This window comes from Notolepis coatsorum (assembly GCF_963971535.1).
Source record: "Notolepis coatsorum genome assembly, chromosome: 8".
Lineage (NCBI taxonomy): Eukaryota > Metazoa > Chordata > Actinopteri > Aulopiformes > Paralepididae > Notolepis > Notolepis coatsorum.
In genome coordinates, this window is record NC_140172.1 from 117240603 (window position 1) to 117263530 (window position 22928).

At 42.1% G+C, this 22928-nt stretch overlaps 1 protein-coding gene across 1 annotated transcript in view; it reads right to left on the reverse strand.

The window, feature by feature from the left end:
- LOC311233537 (putative ATP-dependent RNA helicase DDX46) overlaps nt 1-22928 on the reverse strand; it is a gene marked incomplete at both ends in the record, with an annotated part of 51860 nt that overhangs the window by 22727 nt on the left and 6205 nt on the right. Inside the window, 3 exons of the mRNA XM_084320503.1 lie at nt 15110-15220; nt 16513-16790; nt 21800-21968. Coding sequence (XP_084176629.1) covers nt 15110-15220; nt 16513-16790; nt 21800-21968 — 558 coding nt within the window. The remainder of the gene's footprint in view (nt 1-15109; nt 15221-16512; nt 16791-21799; nt 21969-22928) is intronic.

Below are 22928 nucleotides of genomic sequence, written 5' to 3' on the forward strand. Positions count from 1 at the left end.
CAGTGATCTCCTGGTTGTTCCCCACTTAGGTTATCTAGCTATCGCGCCGCCGCAACCAGAAACACTGGCCTGGCCTGCTTCTAAGTTCAGTGGCCTGACAATTTTAATTTTTTTTTATGCTTTTTTGTAAATGTTTTCAAGTACCACCAACAGTACCACCAAGTACCACTAGTGGTACGCGTACCACAGTTTGAGAACCACTGGTCTATGGAGATGTTCACCTTCTTTGCAGGGCTATAACTTTTTAAATTGTATTGCTAAATTGACATTACTATGGCCCATTCAACATCGATTATCTATCGTTCAGGATGTAGGAACATTTTACTTTTTCATTCACACATTCATACTAAAATACCGTCCAGAGTATAAATATGTTTTTATCGTTTTCTGCTGTATTTCATAGAACTTGAGATATAGCCATAAATGCATATATTAGATGATCAAATGCAGTTTGATACCGATCAACGTTATATTAAAAATTTCAACTGTACATTATCCTAAACGTCATGACTGGTCATCTGCTGGTGACCGGAGGGGGGGGGGGGGGTAGTTTATAATGCAATGACCGACGTTAAATGATTCATGTAGTATGGGTGATATATAGATCAGAGCAGTTTGTATGGATAATAATAATGAAAAACACTGAAACTCACGGCAGCTTCCTCTTACCGTTGGGCGATCACACTGGCGCAAACAGATCCCAGTTATGTGATGTTGATCTAGGTCAGGGGTAGGCAACCCTAGGCACGCGTGCCTGCATAGGCAGTGGGCACGCGGGGGCATTTTCATAGGCACAATAAAAAATTTAAAAAATATATATAATATTTTTTTTCTTTGAAATATTAGTGAAATATTTTGCACTGTTGTCGCATTTATCTTGTTGAAATCCTCCCACAGATTATTTTTACTACCACATATTTAATTGAGACCCTTTATTTGTTTATTATTTCAATTTAGCTGGAAATACATTGCTACATCATTCAGTAACATTTGCAGAGCCTTATAACAAAAACATTATTACGGTCACCATTGTGACCAGTGGGATTAATCAACACATTTTATTATTTATTTTTCTATTTCATTGAACATTGCACATGTTAAAAGCAATTTTTTTACTCAAAATGTGAGTATTACCAAGTCAACTTGTGTTCTTAAAACAATGACAATAAACATAGTTTTATTAGGTTGAAATAATGTGGTTGTGTACTTATTTTTCTGTTAACTTATTATGGATTGAAAACTGAAAACTTGGGACTAGTATATTTTCTGGAAGGCTAGTTATAGGGCTAATAGCTGCTAACGTTATATCCAATGGCATTTCCGTTTTACAGATGCTACAGAAATAACTCAAACTGCATATGATCGACACGATCCCAAAGCATGTATGCATGAAAGGGGGGGGGGGGGGGGGGCGGGGGACATCGTTTATTATTATTGATTACCAATAACCGTGTTCGTCTAATAATAATAATAATAATAATAATAATGACTTGGATTTATATAGCGCTCTTCACTGACCCAGAGCGCTTCACAGAGTCCATTATTCGTTCATACACAGTCATACCGGTGGTGGTAAGCTACAATTGCAGCCAGAGCTGCCCTGAGGCAGACTCACGGAAGCGTGGCGAATAATCAACGCCTACGGCCCCTCCGACCACCACCAACATTCATTCACATGCATACACATTCATACGAGGCAAGTAGGTTAAATGTCTTGCCCAAGGACACAACGGCAGTGGGATGGACATGGGCTTGAGCGGGATTCGAACCACCAACCCTTGGATCATTGGACAACCCGCTCTACCCCTGAGCCACGCCGCCCCGTGCGTTAGTGCGTTTCACTAACTAGCCACATAGACCGAACGTCTGGATGGCTATCAAAACAATGCCAGATCGGGCTGTAATTTATGTGAAAAAGATCTTACCGTGGTCAGGGCTGATCCCCCCCGAGCATTTCCCCGTTATCGATCGCCATCTGGTAGATCGATATGTCCATTGGCTGATGATAAATCCCCTTATTGCATGGTGAAATCTGCGATCTGAAACGTAATCCAAGCTACATGCTGCACATCCAGAATCCTGCTACTGAAATCTCCATTTGAAAAAAAAAAATAAAAATACTGATCCGTTCAGCCACAGGGCTCACTGCATTATCGCGATAGCGCCCCTAAGAGGATCTGGCCGGTATTGCACCTTGTCGAATTCATAGAGTAGGGTAAATCTGCAGTGCTGCTCGGCGACCTTGAATAGGTTATTAAAATGGAATGAAAGCAATAACAACTTCCCACGGATATATCCGTGCCTCTGTCCACAACGCATGGACTCGAAACACGGAGATCTCCGTGCTCGGGTGGGAATGTGTTAAAGCAAATTTGCACACTTTTATTGTTTGTTATTGTTGTTATTATTATTGTGTGTTAGCTAAGTTGTTTGTTTTAATTCTTTAGTGTGCACTTTACATTGATTCTTAGCTCTTGTTCTTGCTTGTAAAAAATAACGGTGCAGTACTTTACTGTATAACTGTTAACCCTTTCACTGCCACACGACAGAGGGTTAACCCTTTACTATCACACAACCGACGGTCGTGAAAGGGTTAACATTCTGTGTATTGTCGCAGTGAAAAGGGTTAACCGTTTGGTAGCGCGGCAGTGAAAGGGGTAAGATGTTTTGATTTTGGGGGGGGGGGGGTGGGGGGGGGTTGCAGTGGTGAAGTTCGCCTAGGGTGCCAAATGTGCTAGGTCCGCCCCTGTGTGTGTCCCCGACAAGGGAGATGGCGCACACACATTACACACACTTCTGCAGTCCCTCCCGCCGTCCCTCTCTCTCTCTCTCGCTCTCTCCCTCTTGCTCGTTCTCTGCCTGTGAAAACCTGTTTGAGGAAGTGTCGGGTTACACTGCACTACAACCATAGAGGGGTTACTGCAGTTCAATGCTATGTCGACGTCACAGAAACCGTCAAATCAGAACAGTTTAGTTGAGTGAGGGAAGATCTCGTGAACTCGAGACTAGACTGATGAGTCAATATGGTAATTAGAGACACAGACCCATTGCAGTGTTTCCCCTGAAAAAAAATTCAGCAGCGGTGCTGTGCCTCTAGGGGGGGGGTCCGGGGGCATGCAACATTTGTGTTCTATATATATTCAACAATTCTAGAACATTTAATGTTCTAGAATGTTCTATTATGACAGTGACATCACAAATGTTCTAGAATGTACTATTATGACATCATACTGTGACATCACAACGAAACATGTTTGAGTGCCATTTGAATAATATACATAATATGTATGGTAAGGCTGTCCCCGAAGCCTGTTTTTGGGATTCAAACTTCGTCAGGGTTCTTCGAACGGACGTTCGAACCTTCGTTTTTAATTAAAAAAAATAATAATAATAATTTTATAAATTATTTTTTTTTCTTTTTTATATCCTCAAATTAAATCCTCAATTTGAATAAAGTGATTCAAACTTCGTCAGGGTTTTTCGAACGGACGTTCGAACCTTCGTTTTTAATTAAAAACTGTAAATTAAAAAGTCTTTTTTTTGTATCAAATTTTTTATTTTATTTTTTCATATCCTCAAACTAAATCCTCAATTTGAATAAAGTGATTAATCTGATTAAATTAGTATTTTTTCTTTTATTAAATCAACTTTCCAGCCCCCTGTCAACTGTCAAATGATGTCAACTGTCAACCTGAATTAACATCCAGTATTCAATATTGTCTGATTCAATATTAACATTCAAGTAGAACAGCTAGCTAGCCATTGTGGACACTCACCTTTTCACAGCAAAACGGTAGGCAAGGCACCTTGGTTGAGAAATGCAGGCTTCAATCTATGTTGTTTAGTACTGTTCAGTACTGTTTCAAGATGCACAATGAGATCGTGGTGTATTACTGCCCTCCGCAGTACTTTTGATTTGATTGTGACATCATACTGTGACATCACAACTGTTCTAGAATGTTCTATTATGACATGATACTGTGACATCACAAATGTTCTAGAATGTACTATTATGACATCATACTGTGACATTACAAATGTTCTAGAATGATCTATTATGACATCATACTGTGACATCACAAATGTTCTAGAATGTACTATTATGACATCACAACGGAACTTGAGTTCCATTTGAATAATATAAATAATGTTTGGTAAGGCTGTCCCCGAAGCCTGTTTTTGGGATTCAAACTTCGTCAGGGTTCTTCGAACGCTATTTTTTTTTTAAATATATATATATATATTTTTTATATTTTTTGAATATATATATATCCTCAAACTAAATGCTCAATTTGAATAAAGTGATTAATCTGATTATGAGTATTTTTTCTTTTGTTATTTTGTTAGTGTGTAATAAAAAATAACACGATAATATACGATTGGTAAACACTCTGATGAACGAAAACACTTAAAAGAAAACTGGATGAATTATTATAATAATATGTGGTTGGCACTTCTTTATGGTTGCTATTGTAGATAACTGTGGCAATTCTTAGAGTTAATACATAAAAAATATTATCTACTTGAGGAGAGAATGTGTATATATGTGTTTTAACTTTGTGTACACACTTACCGCCCATAATGGGAGTAGGTATGCGTTACTCATAAATTGTTTCTGCTTGGGGAGAAGTCTTGGTTTTGGGGAGAGTAATACTTAGGGTTTCCAACCTGCTCTACTTCTAGAAACAAAACAGTGAACAAAATGTGTATTTTAGCAGCTTTAGGGGCTACAGGCGTGTAGTTCACCAGTTTGATAAGTATCTATTATTTGGGAAACAGAAAATACTCTGTTACACTATAACCACTTGTAGGGCTGGGCGATATGGCCAAAAATGATATCGTGATAACGATATCGATAACAATAAACACTTTTAGTCACAGTATTGTTTTTGTCACAGCAACACCCTGAAGAAGGCCATGTAGGCCGAAACATGTTGGACTTTTAAAAAAAAAAATCTAAATAATGTAAGCTACTTATTAAAGGCTTTTTAACAACTGTAGAGCTGCCTTGGATCTCAACCTTTCTTATATAAACACTATAACCACTTGTAGGTCTGGGCGCTATGGCCAAAAATGATATCGTGATAACGATATCGATAACAATATCATATCACGCGATATCCATAATTAAGTATTAAAAAATATATATATAATGTTTTTTAAACAACAGATGTATGTTTATTTTGCAGCAATTCTTTGTCGTTCTTTAGTGTTACAGCCCCTCACACTCCAGTTCTCAGGCTGCAGCTGGTTTGAAAGCGAAAGTAAACAGGCTTCTCTGCTGGCTGTGGCACCAGGGGAGTTGAACAGTTCTGGCTCTGCTACGGTAGTTTCTTTTCTATCTTTTGGCGCTTTTTTGGTGGACAAACCACCAACCACATGTGCACCATGACTCGTGACTGGAGACTAGCTCTGCTAGCACACATAGCCTACCGTCAGTGATGTACCCGAACGATCGTTCATGAACGCGTTCGTATTTTGGGCGAACGTGAACTGAACGTACTGATTATCCACTAAATGAACGTTATTGAGAACGCGTTCATTATCAGCGCTGTATAACGGCGTCCAAACGTGCGTTCATTCTCAGCACTATTATAACGGCGTTCAAAGATGTGCCAGATTTCTTCTTTTTTTTTAACTTTATTTTTTAGTGTTTTTATCGCTTTTTCTGGTCAAGCATGACCGACAGAAACAGGTTGAAAATGGGATGTAGAGCAGGGGAAGACATTCTGAGAAATGACGGCGGGTCCGGGAATCGAACTCGTGTCCCCCAGATCCGTGACGAGCACGGTTTTCCCCGACGCAGAAATAGCGCCGAGATATGCGGTGAGCTACAGGAGCTCCCCCAGATGTGCCAGATTTCATATGCATTTCAGCCGAAAACCCAGTTAAAACACACTGTAAACAAGCTTCAAATGTATGCGGAAACACCACCCGATCTGGCAACGCGCCTGTCAGGCTGTCACCCCCTGGCTACGTCATCAGACTCATCACAACAAGCAGTGGAACAGAGGAATCTGCAAGCATTATCATGGACGAAGCCGAGAGGTGCAGCAGCAATCGCTCAGAGTCAGACTCTACCTCTAAACGTCAGCGTATGAGCATTTAAAAGAGTTTAACGTTAAAGTCAGTACTGACTCAGACGGAAACAATCTAACGTTTGTCTGTAAACTTTGTCCACCCGTTTTGAAGAAGCAAGACCGTACATCGACGTCGAGTCGTCGACAGCAACATTGAGAATATGCAAACGTCCTGTTTTAGTTTTCATAATAAAGACAATTCAAGCAAAGTTTTTCCTCATGTTTTTGAAAATATACTGTAGAGATGAAAGCTGCAGCTACTAGTGTGGACTGAATGGGCGACAGCAAAGCGTTATGGAAATGCCAGTATTCCGATTGCTGTCTGTGGTTCAATCATAAATAATAGCTCGCAGAAACGTATTGAAAAAAGAACTAACAAAATGGGCCGTTCAATATCTCCTTTATGTTCAAAATGTCAAACAGACCTGGGTACCTACAGTCTATCACTACTTTTGGGAATCTAAGTGTTTATCCAGGTTCTGGGGCCAAATGATTGATTGATTGAACACTTTATTAACAGATTGCAGAATGGGTACAGTACAGTACAGCTCAGTCATATATGTTATGATGAATTGAAAATTGACATACCAGATTTGCAAATACAGTACCGTTTGTGATACAAAAAGAGTCCAGAAAAGAGAGTATATACATTTGACGTAAAAACTGTACATTGGAGGAGGTTGGGTAGGTGGGGTGGGGACTGTACATTGGAGGTGGTTGGGGGGGGGGGGTTGGGTAGGAGGGGTGACACCCTTTACAATTCAAACTATTTGATAAACTTCTACTTTCAGCCCGGAAATGCATTCGGATAAACTGGATTAAGGATAAGCCTCCATTTTTACAAATGTGGTATAGAGAGATCTTCGTTGTGCTACCCCATGAAAGATACTGTGCAATGCATAGAGGCAACGACGCTTCCTTTCAGGAGGTGTGGGCCCCACTATTAGACTATTTTCCTGCTGAAATTTCTCGGATCCTTCTAAAGGCCCAGTGCCCCATTGTATGGACAGACCTAGGATAGGAAAAAATAAATATATGTACAGTATGTCTACATGTGAATGAGCTCGAGGCAAGTGCAATACTGTACAGTGCCCGTCTTGGTTTGCTTTCCTTTTTGCTTGTTTTTGCTTGCTTATGGTGTGGATGATGGCATAGAGATGAACTGGAGGACCCCCCCCCCCCCCTTGTCCCAATGTGTGTTTTTGTAATGTAAGTAACTGTACGTGAAGAATCTATATAAAAAAATATATAAAAATAACTAAATTCGTTCATTTTTGAAACCATGAACTTTAGTTCAAAATTTTGAATGATGAACTATGAACTGAACTAGTTCATTTTAAAAATTGTGAACTGTGAACTGAACTAGTTCATGTAGAAAGTGAACTTTCCCAACACTGCCTACTGTGTACAGACGGTTTCAAACTGTATTTTACATTAGAAAGCAAACAAAATAAATGGCAATTTGGTCAGTATTGTCATTTGGACAAGCAAAGCCATTACTTTAAGTTGCAGGCAAGAAAGACACGTCTGTCCACTGTCTCTGGGTTTAACAACAACAACAACAAAAATCTGATGTTTTTTTTTCGATATTTTTTCCCCCCGATATCGATTATTAAAATATATCACGATAATTATCGTTATATCGCCCAGCCCTAACCACTTGAATGTGTAAACACCATGTCTCATGCCTCACACCATAGTGTGAACAATATGTATATATATATACCATCTTATATATCCTTTACATATTGTTTTCAAAGGGATTTTCTTTGGTCTCATGAGTGTTTTACAAAGGTGTGTGAGAGAGAGAGAGAGAGAGAGAGAGAGAGAGAGAGAGAGAGAGAGAGAGAGAGAGAGAGAGAGAGAGAGAGAGAGAGACATGATATAGACAGACAAATGATCAACCATATACGGGGTAGGCAACCCTAGGCACGCATGCCCGCATAGGCACGCAGGGGCATTTTCATTGGCACAGGGGGCAGCATTTTTTTTTCTTATTATATATATATATATTTTTTTTTTTCTTTTTTTTTTACTTCACTTTGAAATATTATAGTGAAATATTTTGTACTGTTGTCGCATTTATCTTGTTGAAATCCTCCCACAGGTTCTTTTTTGTAAGTCGACTGTTTTGCACACCCCTATGACAGCTATACAGCTGTTCCCATGTAGTGGTCTGCAAGGGCCTTGAAATAAAGCCCGAGCCCTGCCCGAGCCCGTGAACTTCAGGCCCTGCCCGAAAATAAGCCCGACTGTAAATAATATTTTAAGCCCTAGCCCGCGTGAAAACCCGAAAAAATTTATTATTATTATTATTCAAATATAATTTTTTTTATTCTAAACACTTTATATATTAACTTAAGTGCTCCCAGTGCTCGCTTATAGAGCAGCCTCGTAAAACGTATTGAAGGCTATAGAATCTTCTTTGACACACAGTACACACACACAATAGCCTACTCAGTCACTATATACAAACAAACAGAAATCAGATTTCGAGCAGAGCAATAATGAAAAGCACAACAAAACAGGTAGCTAGCGACCCAGCAAATAATAAACATCACTCACCACGACGTCAGCAACGCGTTGAACAACTTTAACAAAACTTCAACCGGCTACATGATCCAAGTACAAATAAAACGTTCGCCAACTGGCTATATTCCAACACAACCAATCGAGTTGTCCCCGGCCTGAGTTCTCCCTGCTCGCTGCGGTAATTACATCCAAATGTTTCTCTGATGACAGCTTGGCGCAAAAGCGAAAACGAATCTTAAAAACGAAGGTTATCCTATAACCCTAGTTATATGGGAAAAAAAAAATAATAAAAAAAAAACGCAATAAAAAAAATTAAAAATAAAAAAGAACGGCGGTGCCCGGGCCCGGCCGGGCCCGAATTATTTATTAAAAAAAAAGCCCTACCCAGCCCGAACCCGCCGGGCCGGGCCCCGTCGGGCCTGGGCAAGGTTGCAGTGCACTGTTCCCATGGTGCTCAGCTGTCAGCAGTCAGCTGGCCTCCCGCGCCCGCGCGCAGTTCCCAGGTAATCACACAGTGCTGCGGTTGCATTCTGTATGTGCCGTCTTTCATGATGGCAACCTCCGCTAAGAAAGTTAAAGCAAAGGAAATTCGGGCATTCCAGCCCTCGTGGACAGACGACTACGGGTTTGTGTGTCAGAAGGGCCATGCTGTGTGTACTTTATGTTTAGAAAATGTAGTTTGCAGAACGTCAGGTGTGAAACGCCATTTTGAGACGAAGCATCAAAAAAGTTAAGGCAGAATCGATTAAACGTGCCGTGGCCAGGTATGGAAAGCAAGCCAGCATCCTCAAAGTGTTCACGACTGCTAAAAACCACGCAACTGAAGCAAGCTATCGCATTGCTCATTGCATTGCGAAATGTGGAAAGCCATTCACTGATGGCGAGTATATCAAGGAGGCTTTTCTCTGTAGCTCAGATGTTTTGTTTGAAGGCTTGCCAAACAAAGAGACAATCAAATCAAGGATAAAAGATATCCCCATGTCAGCTTGAAGTGTCGAGCGACGCATCAACGAAATTTCAGAAAATATCAGAGAACAGCAAACAGCTGGATTAAAAGATGCTCCGGTGTGCAGCTTAAAGTGACCAACCACAGCCCCCAGATAACGGAGCTCAGTAAAGCAAAACTGTTTGTCTGCATTGCACCCCCGCCCCAACTCAGATTTAGGGTTGATACAACCATCATAATAATATTGTTAATAATAACAATAACAATAATGATGTAATAATGTAAAAATGATCATTAAAAATACCTGATTATGAGAAGAAAAAAAATTACGATGCATGGAATATTGTTGATATGGCACAGGCACACTAGTTACAACTATATTTCAAACTGGCACTTCATGTCAAAAAGGTTGCTGACCCCTGATCTAGGTGATCCAGTTCCGGTTTGTATAATACTAATATACGTCCAATCATGTTGTTTATTGAGTTATGGCAACGGATCGATATGCGCGGTGGCTGGATAGAGTCCCGCGAGCGATAGTGAGTGGCCGGACGGAATAGGGGACAGACTAAGCACTTCCGGCCACTTCCGGTTTTGGCAACTCGCCGATCGGCCACCAGGTGGCGGTATTGAAGCGTTGCAGAGTTGAGCGGAGTCCTACAACACCAGCAAAGACTCCGTGGGTGAAATGTGAATACCATGACGAAAATATGAAATATTGATCTCAAAGACGCCGTAACCCGTCATTGGCAGATTACGCATGGCGAGGAATGACGTGTAAACACGTCATCGGCGGAGAAAGGGTTCTGTATCATAGTCGGTTCCGCTCGGCGTCACTCATGCACTGTCCTCGCACACATGCACGCGCACTGAATAAAGACCACAATGTACCTTTATATCCCAATATTTGTCTGACCACACCCCTATCAGCTTACCTACATAAGCAGGTGTGTGGTCACCTGCTCTCCTCCTTCTCGCTTTCACCACAAGGAAGTGCCTCGGTAGATCCCCACTTGACGTGATGTGATGATAGGAGAAGAATTGGAAAACAAGAGATGCGTTGACATCATATCTTTATTTTCTCTCTCACTATATTAGAGAAAATACGGCGATATTGTCTTCGTACTGGAGTGTCTGGAAGATGATGATCATTCTAAAAATCCTCCACCGGTTTTCGTATTGGGAGTTCGCGCCGCTACATGCCTTCCAACTGCAGTCCTTGCTGTGGCTGGTTGCGGTAAAAGCACAGCTGGACTGTAGGACGCGCCGCTGTTGTGAGAAGCGGTGAGTTCCAGGTTGGTGAGTAATGTTTTGCTTGCAAGCTCCACTTGTCTGTTAGTGCTATGGGGGCTAGCTGACAATGTTTACGAACACCGGCCCCAGATTAAGGGTCCTTTGTTCAAGCCTCTTAGGCAACGGCAGAGGACCTTGGTCTGAAGCCCATTATAGTTAACTAGTGGGCCACGACCAGTAACACTGGTGATCCCTGTGTTTTCTGGACGAGTGGATGTTTCTCTGTCACCGTGACGCCCCGTCTTTCATATACAAATGAGAGTATTCCCTCACGAGGAAATATGGGCATGGATGTTCGTTATCGGAAAATCTGTGTTCAAGTCAGCTACGGCCCAGATGGGACTTGTGCTGGCTCCGTCGGATGTTGGTAAAATCACTGTTGTAAAACTGTGTTAACATTTCGTTTCTCTTCTCTCTTAAACAGTGAGGAGGGTTTCAGAACGGCGGCCTGTCTGAGTGATTGTTATATCATTGTGTACAAGTTCAGGTGATAGCTGCTTAGCTTACGTGCTAGTGGTGGCCTACTGTTAGCCAGTCAGCTGTTAGCTGCGGCGCTAGCCTGTTGTGATCACTAGGCTAGGAAACGTTAGCTTGCGTGCTAGTTGTGGCCTACCTAGGCTAGGCTAGGAAACGTTAGCTTGCTGCTATCGGCCGAGGGCGGCCGTTAGCTTAATGCTACACTGTTGAACGTGCTGTGACTATAACATGTTTTAAACACTCTTGACTACGACGTCATCTTTGACAGAGGATGTTCGTCGAACCTGCCCTGAGCCAGGCCGGCAAGGACTGCGTCAACAAGGGGGACCGTAGCGGCGGGATGGAGCGGCGACGCTGCCCAGGTCGACAACACAGTACGGCTGTGTTTACTACGTGCCTTGTTAGAGCCTGCAGTTTCGCTTGATCTGCGCTCAAGGTAGGCAAGGTCCTGACCAGACCTTGAACACTTCTTCTTGCTTTCCCTTCTAAATGTTTTGTAAATAACGATGTTTTCCAAAACGAGTGTTGCTGCACTACATTTAGGATACGACGCGAGTTATGTGTGAATTGTCTTGTCACTGGTATTTAGCTTCTCCATGCAAATCGGGTTGTTTGTTACAGATGTGAAAATGATCTGGTTTGTTGTGTTGAGAAACATCATGTGTGTTTATGTACCGTGTACTCACAACTAAGGGGGTTAAACTAACCTATAAAGCTATGCTTAGTGACATATGAGTAAATAATGATTCTTTTCTCAGCCTGTAATGACAATGAACAGTGTGTTCACATATTAACAGGTTTTACCTGTTTAACTGGCCGTATTAAGGGTAAAGTAGGAGGGTTGTGTTTCCCCCCGGTTCCCTGGGGACTTCTTCATCCTCCTCTCAGACATGTTGTTACACTATATTGTGTCACTGTGTGGTAGGGATACGATGTAACCCTTAGCTTGATTGCTGAGGTTGTGCTAAAACGGCTTGAGGAACTTTATTTTCCTAAAAGAAAAGATTGTTTGGTGGCTTTTCGTGTGTGCTTAGCAAGGCCTGTGGCCGATACTAATCGAGAATTATGTATTCTCTCATTATGAAAAACGGCGTTCCTCTGTAGAGTGTTTTTGCCATTTTTTGTAGGTGATGATGGGTTGTGTGTGTCATGTGACCTACAACTGGGTTGGGCTGGCCACAGAAGCACATGTGTACGTTTGGTACCGGGGCTCTTGGAGAGCCCTCTCTATTCTGTGTTTTTTCCTTAGTAAAAATCAGATAGCAGGTTAGCACATGCGCTGTGTGAAGCTGTTAGACGCTTCATGGAGCTGACTATGACTGTGTCATACTCTCTTTTTGTCATTACATCGTATCATGGGTGTGGGGTCGTAAAGGGGTGAACTGGTAACCTTTCCTCCCCCTTTTTTCTGTTGGTCAGGGGTAAACCCACCTGTCCTTCAAGGTTCCTGTCACGTTGCGGTTCGGCATGTTACAGGGTGAGGGGGGGGGGGGGAGGGAGTTTCCTGGTCCCACGCCCTGGAATATTGGGCGTGTGCACCGCAGAAATTCCCCCGCCATAGAGTACGTCACTGTGCGCGTCTCTGTTGGTAGGACTTCCGTGTGCTGTTCAGGTCCATGTAATGGATCCGTTTCGGGGGGTGGTCAGGGCTCCTCCTCACGAAGCTCCTATTCGGGCCTTCTGTGAGTTGGGACTCTCCTTCCATGTGAGGGAGCCTCCTTCAGAGTACAAAGCCTCCTCCTCAGATTGTCAAGGTGAGTGGAACCTCAAGAAGGAGTCCTACTCTATTGTGTGTGTATTCGATTCAATTCGATTATTGAGTGTGTATGGGTTCAGTGCCTCCTCCCCGGAGAGCCCTAAAACCAATCTTTTACATGGCTCAAGGTGCAATATATTCTTTTCAATCTGTACAGCTCGCCTGGGAAGTCTCTCTGGGGATTTCCGTCTCCTTCCTATGGGAGGGTGGTGGGATGTAAAAATGTGAAAAAAATTTACCCCCGGCTGTGTAGACTGGGATACATACTGTTGGTGCTTCCTTCTTTTCTATTAAAAAGAGTTGGAGTTAGGAAGTATCACACCCCTCTTGTCGTTCCCCTGGGCGCCTTGGGGATTCAATGACAGGTCTAAATAGCCTGTTCATTGATGTGGTTGTGTCCCGACGCACGCATAGTGCTAGCTCGGGGGTGTTCTGTAATCAGGCGACTGACTGGCACGCCTTGGTTGCTTGGGGTTAAAACGGCGTTTTTATAAAGCAACTGGGATGGAGGTTTTTCCTCTTCCGACGACCTGTTTTGGTTGTCGACGGATTCTCGTTCATATCTGGGGGATGATGACTGAATGGATCTGAACATATGTAGAGGGGTCTCACACCCTGGGGGTGGGCCACCGGGCGTGGTTCGCCCCGAACGTCTGGGTGGCGCCTTCTTTTCATGTTTAAGATCAACACGCATATCTGCCCCTTCTCCTGGAGTAGGCATGTCGGCGTGGTTACGAGTCATTGATAAGCGACGGGCAGATTAGACACATAGCCATAATTTAAAACATAGATTAGGCGTTATTAACGCTAACATTGAAGTGGATGGTGGGCATTCAAGCACTAAATCGTGCGCCCCCTGCTGGCACTGAAAGTGTTAAAGGTCCGACAGTTATCATTAGCCATGTCCTGTATTTTTATTTAAAAACATAAAGCATAATGGAGCGATCTCTCAAGCCTCATCCTCTTTCTGTGATTCCCCAATCACAACCGTTGCTTCCCTCAGACAAACCTTGGGTCCTCAATACACTCACCAAACCTAAGGTTTGTTGTTATAGTGCCATCATCTGGCCAAATTCGACACTGCACTCCCTTGCCTCAGCAATACACCCATCGGAAATTAAGAAATGGGATGAGTTCTGGTGATATACAAAGGACAGTCACGCACTATAATGCCACCATGGGGCCAAATGGCACCAAATTCGACACTGCTCTCCTCTGGGTGTTCAGCAAGACACTCGCCGAGCATCATGCAGGTCGGATGAATGGTTGTTGAGATATGTGAATTAAGCAATTAATTAAAGACAGACAGACGCACACACTTACATCCCTGTAGGGCTGCAAGATTAATAAAAAAATAATCGCGATCTCGATTCATAAACCTATGCGATCTCATTCTGCGTTCTGAATGAGTTGAAGAGGCTTAGTGGCAGTGGCTGGGAGGCCAGCGAGCAGTGCGTTGCAGTAGTCGAGGCGGGAGATGACTGTTGATTGGAAGCACTCACTGACAATCAACGGCGTTATTAGACCCATAGCTATAATATAAAATATAGGTTTAACTCTACAAACAAGGTGCGTGTTTACATGGGGTTAATGGACGGCAATGCCAGATGCACTTCCCGGAAGGGGCGTGGCACTCAATGTGTTAATTATGTCCCCAACGGAAAAATTTGCTACCATCTGCAATAAAATAATAAATAAATGTTTTATCCAATAAGATAACGTTTTCAGTCTGTTCACCTCATTCCAATCATTCTTATTGCAGTAAAATGAGATTGTCAAGCTAAAATAATTAAATAAAAAGTATAGATACTTGGCGCCAGTGTATCGATAACGTGGGGAAGTACGATGAGATATATCACATTATCGATTTTTTGTCCCACCCCTACCGATACTGGTATCAGAATGGTATCATTCTGAACATAGGGTATGTGCGTACTGGAGGATTTCTCTAAAAAAAACTGTTTCTTCTATAATGAAAAATAAATGGAATACATTGTTAATAACATTAACAATGAAGCCACTCACCTCCATGGCGTCCTGGTCGTTCTCCATCAGCTCCCCCTTCTTCTGCTGTGACTGAGGACCTTTCTTGGTTTTATAAAGCATCACTGCTTTGTTTACAGCCATTCCTGCCTTCTGTTGACAGCCAGGGATAAAATAGATCAGACAATGTATCGTGTATCATTAACATAAAACAGCATTTACCAAAGCCTACCCTGTGGAATAAGGGAATAGTTCATACCAATGTTTCACCTGTGACAGAATAAAAGTCACTGGCTGTATCCACGATACCAACTAAATATTCTGACTCATATGACATTGTTTCACCTTTTAGCTTGAGGCTAAAACGGTGGAATGTAAATAAACAGCTAAATTACATTAGTAGGTTAGGAGTGTAAATGAAAGAATCCATGCATCACAATGTGCAGTGTCTACCATAAAATATTTATTTGTGGCGAGTGCGACCAACCACAATATCAGATAAGAGTAAGACCCACCACAAATAGATTTCCCAAACAATAACATGTTAGCAGTGCTTCTTGTGGGGCAGTTAGTAGTTGGTCGTTTCCACTGCCGAGTGTCTAAGGCACCCCGGCCAGACACCACCACGCGTTACTAGGGCTGGTATCCAAATTCTATACTTTTATGGTGTTGATTGAATTGCTTCAATACTATAGATAGAGTATTGGAAAATGTTGTGGTGTCGAAGTTTGGTATCGAATGACACTGTCGTTCGATATCAAATTTCGATACCCAAGTAGTTAATATCATCTGTGTCAGTGAGCCAACAAGCATGTTTGTTCCAAGATAACAACATTTCCCTCTGTTCAACCACAAGCACACACAACCACACACAACGCACATAACTCAGCAAAGTAAGGCATTAAAAAAAAGTATCGTTTTGGTATCAGTATTAGCACCGGTATAGAACAATACCCAGCTCTACATATGACGTAAGAACCAGTGGAAAGCACTGATGTCAGTGTAGATATCAATGAATGTGGAGAGCCAATTGTATCAATTATCGATTTATAAAAAATATACTCCATATTAATCTAAATTAATGTCTGTTTAAAATACCCTTGTGAGCTAATACTTTGATCTTTGAAGTTTATGTATGAAATTACTGCAGACTAAAATAGTCTTGTCACCATCCATCATTTACTCTTAAAACATATGCAAATGTATCTAAAACAATAATAATGTGGTCAAAATGTAATATTTTGTGATTAATTAAAACTTTGCCTCAAGGATCAGAATAGACTTATCTCAAGGCCCGCCCTTTTCTTGAACCTCCAATCACAACTGTTGCTTCTCTTATCCAAGGCGGGGCTTGAGATAGGTCAATTGGATTGTCGTTGTTGGATGGAAACACTACACCCCTACTGGAGGGCATGTTGCCGAGGCAACAGCAATGCAGAACTCACCTTGTCGTTTTTCATGGCCCCCATGTTGAACTTCTTCACCTCCTGCTTCACCGACTCCATGTAGGCATCGAGAGGATCCACATCGTCCTCCTCCTCCTGCTCCATGGGAGTCTCCTCCTTCACCTCTTTCTCCCCCTTCTCCCCTTCCTCTTTTTTGTCCTCCTCCTCCTCCTCCTCCTCCTTCACCTTCACCTCTGGCTTTTCTTTCTTCTCGGCATTGATGTCCTCCTCTTCCTCCTCATCCGGCTCCATTGGAGCTTGCCCTTCCTCGTCGTCATCTGACACAAGAGAGCGATATTACAGATGAGGTTCTGTGTGATGCAGTGAAACTTAGCTCGACATCAACAACAATCATACTTCCATAGCAAACCATCTCAAGACCATGGTATGAAAGCTCCTGGTAGAAATTGGTCATCCGAGAGGAAGAGAGGAGAGAGAGAGAGAGAGAGAGAGAGAGATTTGGCCAATATCAGGGTTTATCCGCAATGTTACTGTTTCATCAAATACGTGTCCATTATGCACATGTGTTTGTGTTCGTGTGTTAGTTTAGTTGTGCTGGCAAATCAGTGCGCAAAGGACACCCAAAGCTAACCATCTCAACACCACAGCCTGAACGCTTAGGCATAAAAATAAATATTGTTTGGTTCCTGTTGGTTGTCAGTTAACACATTGACTGGCTGCCAGCCATTGTACCCATCAATATAGCCAGTCTGCCACCGTTGAAAGCCTATGGAGATGTTTACCTTCTTTGCAGGGCTTTAACATTTAAAATTGTATTGCTATATTGACATTACTATGGCCCATTCAACATCGATTATCTATCGTTCCGGATGTGGGAACGTTATATTTTTTCATTCATACATTGTTGTGTTAATACTAGGGCTGTCCCCGACTAAGGATTTGGATGGCCGACTAGGATTGGCCAAAATGTGCCGTTAGTCGACCATTGGAAATGTGCCGTTAGTCGACCATTGGTCGACAAAAAAAAAAAAAAAAAAAAATTACAATATTTTAAATTTTTTTTTTATTTTTTTTGTATCATTCCATTTGGGCTGTGGGGGTGCTTAATGTCTGAAGGAGTCGACTGAAGGCTTCTTGTCCTCTGCAAAAGCATGCAATTGGTCCACTGATGGATACATCTTGATATTTGTCTAGTCTATGTGTTCATTAGATGGGTGAAATCCTCTTTCAGTGCCTCTGTGCCTGTTTTCGTAGGCAGTTAGCCTCTGGTATGTGTGCCATTAGCGTTAGCCATGCTTCTAGGCCTCTTTTCTTTTGGAAAGAATGATACAAAAAAAAGAAAAAAAATATTAATATTTTTATTATTTTTTTTATTATTATATTCGACTAAGAGGTTGGCCAGTCGACTACGGCTCCTTTCGACCGATTAGTCGACTAATCGATTAATAGGGGTCAGCCCAGGGGAGCTCCAGTAGCTCACCACGTACCTCGAGCGCTATTTCGGCGCCGGGGACAACCGTGCTCGTCACGGATCTGGGGTTTAGCGAGTTCGAATCCCGGACTGCAGCCGTGCCTTTCCCAGAGTGTCTTCCCCCCCATATGTACCCCTTCAGCCTGTTTCTGTCGGTCATTCTTGACCAGAGTAAATGCGATAAACGCTAAAAAGAGCCAGGGGAATGGCCAAAGTTTAAAAAAAATAAAATAGGGGTCAGCCCTAGTTAATACCGTCTTGAATATAAGTATGTTTATAAGCTTTTCTTCTGTAATTCCAAAAACGCTAGTTATAGGCCCAAACGCATATGAGATTATCGATTGCCGTTTCTTTCCTATACACGCTAATTAAAAAATTCAAATGTATATGATCGGTATACATTATGCTTCATCATGCGTGGAGGAAAGGGGGGGCGGGGGTCGTATATAATTCCTTTATCGTCAGTAACGGCTTTATGTAGTATGGGTTGATATATTGATCAGACTGTTTGCAAACAAAGAAACGCACAATCGGGTTGAAAATAACGTTACTGTCTACCGTTCGCCGATGAGACTGGAAGAAAAAGATACCAATTATTTGACGCCGATCGCCTAGATCCATTTCCGGTTTGTATGGCGCAATAAGCGCCAAAATCATATCGATTATTGCGTTATGGAATCGATCCAAATGCACGCCAGTGTTTGTCTGTAGTCCCGTAGCAAGATATTACTGCCGGAGGGATTTCCTCGACGCACCGATCACAACTTCCGGTTTTGAGAGTGTAACTCGCCCGACCATCCACCAGGCGGCGATATTGAGGCGTTGCAATCTCATTCAGGGTCCCGCTGCAGCTCCGGAGGTTGGCTGGATGAATTATGAATGCCATGGCGAAAAAATGAAATATTGATTTAAAAAACGGCGTACAACGTTGTTGCCGTTCAACGCATGGCGGGCAATAACGACTTTCGCCGTTCTTGGCGCTGGATGTGTTAAGGCCATGGGTAGGTAGGGAATTTATTTTATTTTATCTTTTCCCACAGCGACTATGGATAGGGAATTTCTTTATTTAATTAGTTAATTTAATTTACACATCGGTATCGGTCCGATATCAAGATAGGGCCGATATGGGCTGATATAAAAAAAATTATCTTTTTGTTTTACTTGTTTTGGCCTTAAATAGTTTCAAAATATCAGTCATTTCTGAAAATAAGTTACAAAAGTAAAAAAAATATTGGAAAATAGCTCTTTATTTGATTATCATAAAAAAGTGTTTTCTATACAGAGATATCGACATCGGTAAATATCGTATCGGCCAGAACAGCAATATTAATATCGGTTATCGGTATCGGCCACAATTTTCCATCGGTGCATCACTAACCGTACCGCATGGACCATACAACACAGACCGCATGGACCATACAACACAGACCGCATGGACCGTACACACAGACCGCATGGACTGTACAACACAGACCGCATGGACCGTACAACACAGACCACATGGACCAACTCCAAACCCTGGGTCTGTGTAATACACTTTGTAACTGGGTGCTGGATTTCCTCACAAACCGCACACAAGCTGTCAGACTGGGCAACTACACCTCGTCCACCCTGTCTCTCAGCACCGGCGCCCCGCAGGGTTGCGTACTCAGCCCATTACTGTACACCCTGCTCACACATGACTGTTCCCCCTCCTACCCCTCCAATTACATCATCAAGTTCGCAGACGATACCACAGTTGTGGGTCTCATAACAAACAACAATGACACAGGAGGGAGGTGGAGGACCTTACAGCCTGGTGTGACAATAACAACCTGGCGCTCAATATAAAGAAAACAAGAGAGATCATAGTGGATTTTAGAAGATCAAGGCCTGACCACTCCCCTCTGCTCATCAACAACGAGGTAGTGGAGAGGGTCACTGAGTTCAAGTTCCTGGGTCTCAGTGTGAGTGAGACCCTGTCTTGGAGCACCAACACCGCCTCAGTGATCGGGAAAGCCCAGCAACGCCTATACTATCTAAGGAAGCTGAAGCAGGCTGGCCTGCCACGAAATCTCCTTGTCAACTTTTACCATTGTGCGGTTGAGAGTGTGCTGACCTACGGTGTGTCTGTGTGGTTCTCCAGCTGCACAAAGGCAGAGCAAGAGGCTCTACAGAGGGTGGTGAAGGCGGCAGGCAGGATCGTCGGGACTCCTCTACCAAACATCACCTCCGTCTTCACCTCCCGCTGCCTCCACCGCTCCAAATGTATCATCAAGGACCAGTCTCACCCAGCACATCACCTCTTCCAGCTCCTTCCCTCAGGGAGGAGATACCGGTCCATACATGCCAAGAGTACAAGATTTAAGAACAGCTTTTCCCCCCAAGCAGTCAGACTGTTAAATACTCATTGACTGTCCCCTCACATGCACCATGCACTTACCACTGCACTTGATAATCTCTGATTACCACCCATTATGCACTTTATTATTTAAAATATTCTGTTATGTACAGTGTTATATGTGTTATGTGTTCATGTATGTATATATGTACTACGGTCTGTGGGAGCTCCCCTGAAATTTCGTTGTATACTGTGCAATGACAATTAAAAGTCTATTCTATTCTATTCTATTCATACAACACAGACCGCATGGACCGTACAACACAGACCGCATGGACCGTACAACACAGACCGCATGGACCGTACAACACAGACCGCATGGACCGTACAACACAGACCGCATGGACCGTACAACACAGACCGCATGGACCGTACAACACAGACCGCATGGACCGTACAACACAGACCGCATGGACCGTACAACACAGACCGCAAGGACCGTACAACACAGACCGCATGGACCGTACAACACAGACCGCATGGACCGTACAACACAGACCGTATGGACCATACAACACAGACCATATGGACCTTACAAGTTACAACACAGACTGCATGGATCGTACAACACAGACGATATGGACCTTACAAGTTACAACACAAACCGTATGGAGTGGACCTTACAACACAAACCGTATGGATTATACAACACACATTTATTTTTTTAAGTGAAGATTGGTGAAAGTTAGGTTTGCACTTCAATCCCAATAGGGAAATTCATCTTGGTTTGATCATTATTGTGTGTCAAATAAAAACAAAGGTTATTTGAATGATTTCCTTTGCGTTTCTAGTTTTCAAGAGAAAAATCGATTAAAATCAGAAATATAGGTATATATATATATATATATATATATATATATTTTTTCTTTTTTTTATTATTATTATTATTATTTTTTAAATCAGGTTTAACTGCACAGTCCGTGCTTAGATGAAGTTAATAGCCTATTTTGATTGGCTGTTATTTATTATTTATTTAACAATGGGTCAACCTGTGAAGTATTCTTCACGAATAATTATTGCAGGCAATACTGCAGTGCAGGCCTGCTCAGAGCTGTCAATTTTGGCCATTTTTGAAGAAAACAAATTCACTGGCATTTTTTTTACAGAGGAAAACATTTATAATAAAAAAAAAAAAAAAAAATATATATATATATATATATATATATATATATATATATATATATATATATATATAGGTATATGTAAATTAATAATAATTATGAATTATGAGTGAATTTGTATTTCACGTGTTGTCATAGAGAAACCTCCACTGGTGGGAAGCCAAAATCTAAATTGGAATTGAAACTCGATTAATAATCGGAATCGCCCAGCCCTAATTCACACAGCGAGGGTTTTGCTCTTATATCATGGAAAGAAATCCCAACCCGAGCATGACAATGATGACATAAGAGCAAAATGGCCATCTTGTGAATAATGGTCGATCGCAAAAAGAGTTTGGGAAGGCCTGATCTCACCGTCGTCATCCTCCAGGCTCCACTTCTTCCCCTGCTTCATCTCCTCCAGCTCCCTTTTGATCTCTCCGATGCTCTCGATGGCCTTCTTCCTCTGCTCCTCCCTCCACATCTCCACCCGCTCCTTCCTCTTCCTAATCTCCTCCTCCAGCTTGTTCTGGTCAAAGTCTTGCTGCGCAGCACACACAAAGAGCAAATGTCCCAGTACGGAATATTTAAAGATTTAAAATAAGAACTTTCTTAACCCATTGTAAATCAAGAATATAGGTGTTTTACCCCATTGTTTGTAAATATAATTTAAAAACATCCACAAAACAGCAAACATAATAAAGAAAAATGTATGTAGTGTTGCTCCTTGTATCAAGAGCTCAGTCAATACATTTAAATATGACTCCATTACTATTTGTTATTTTTGCTGATAAGGCAACTCATTCATTTCATTTGGATTGGGCCTTCAGGATTTTAATATTAATTTGATTATGTTAGTTATTTCCTGTGTTCATAAATTTTTTTGTATCCACTTTTTCTCCCATCCCAATTTCGTCGTTATGCAAATTCCCCCCTCCCCTTCCTGGTCGTTGCTCGCATGTGCCCCCCACTGGTCGGTCTAGGGAGTCCTGAAGTCTATCAGAAGCTTCCTCCCGCCACATAGGAGACAGCCAGCAACCTCTTTTCACCTGCCAGCGCGGACTCTCATTGGTGAAGTGTAACGCGTGGGAGGTCACACTACCTTCAACCTTCAAAATTACTTACTCGTGAGTAGTACGTCCGTTGATAAAGAAAAGCAATGTCCACAGCCGCTCCAGTGCAAAGCAAAGATATCCAAATGGTTTATTTGCAAAGTCTTTCTTTACAGAAGTGGTCCTAAATCTACTTTCCTAAATATTTAGGGCTGTCAGTTTATCACGTTAATTAGATTAATTAATTACACAGCAAATTATCGCGTTATGAAAATTAACTCAAAATTAATTAAAATTTTTATTTTTTATCTCATTCATTCCATAATAACGTAGAATACACATTTACATACTTTTTTTTATATGGTCCATTTGCATGTTCTTGGTATCTGATTCTAGGGACATCTATGGATCTCAGGGAATGTATTCCCAGTGTCAGAAATACTGTGTCTGTT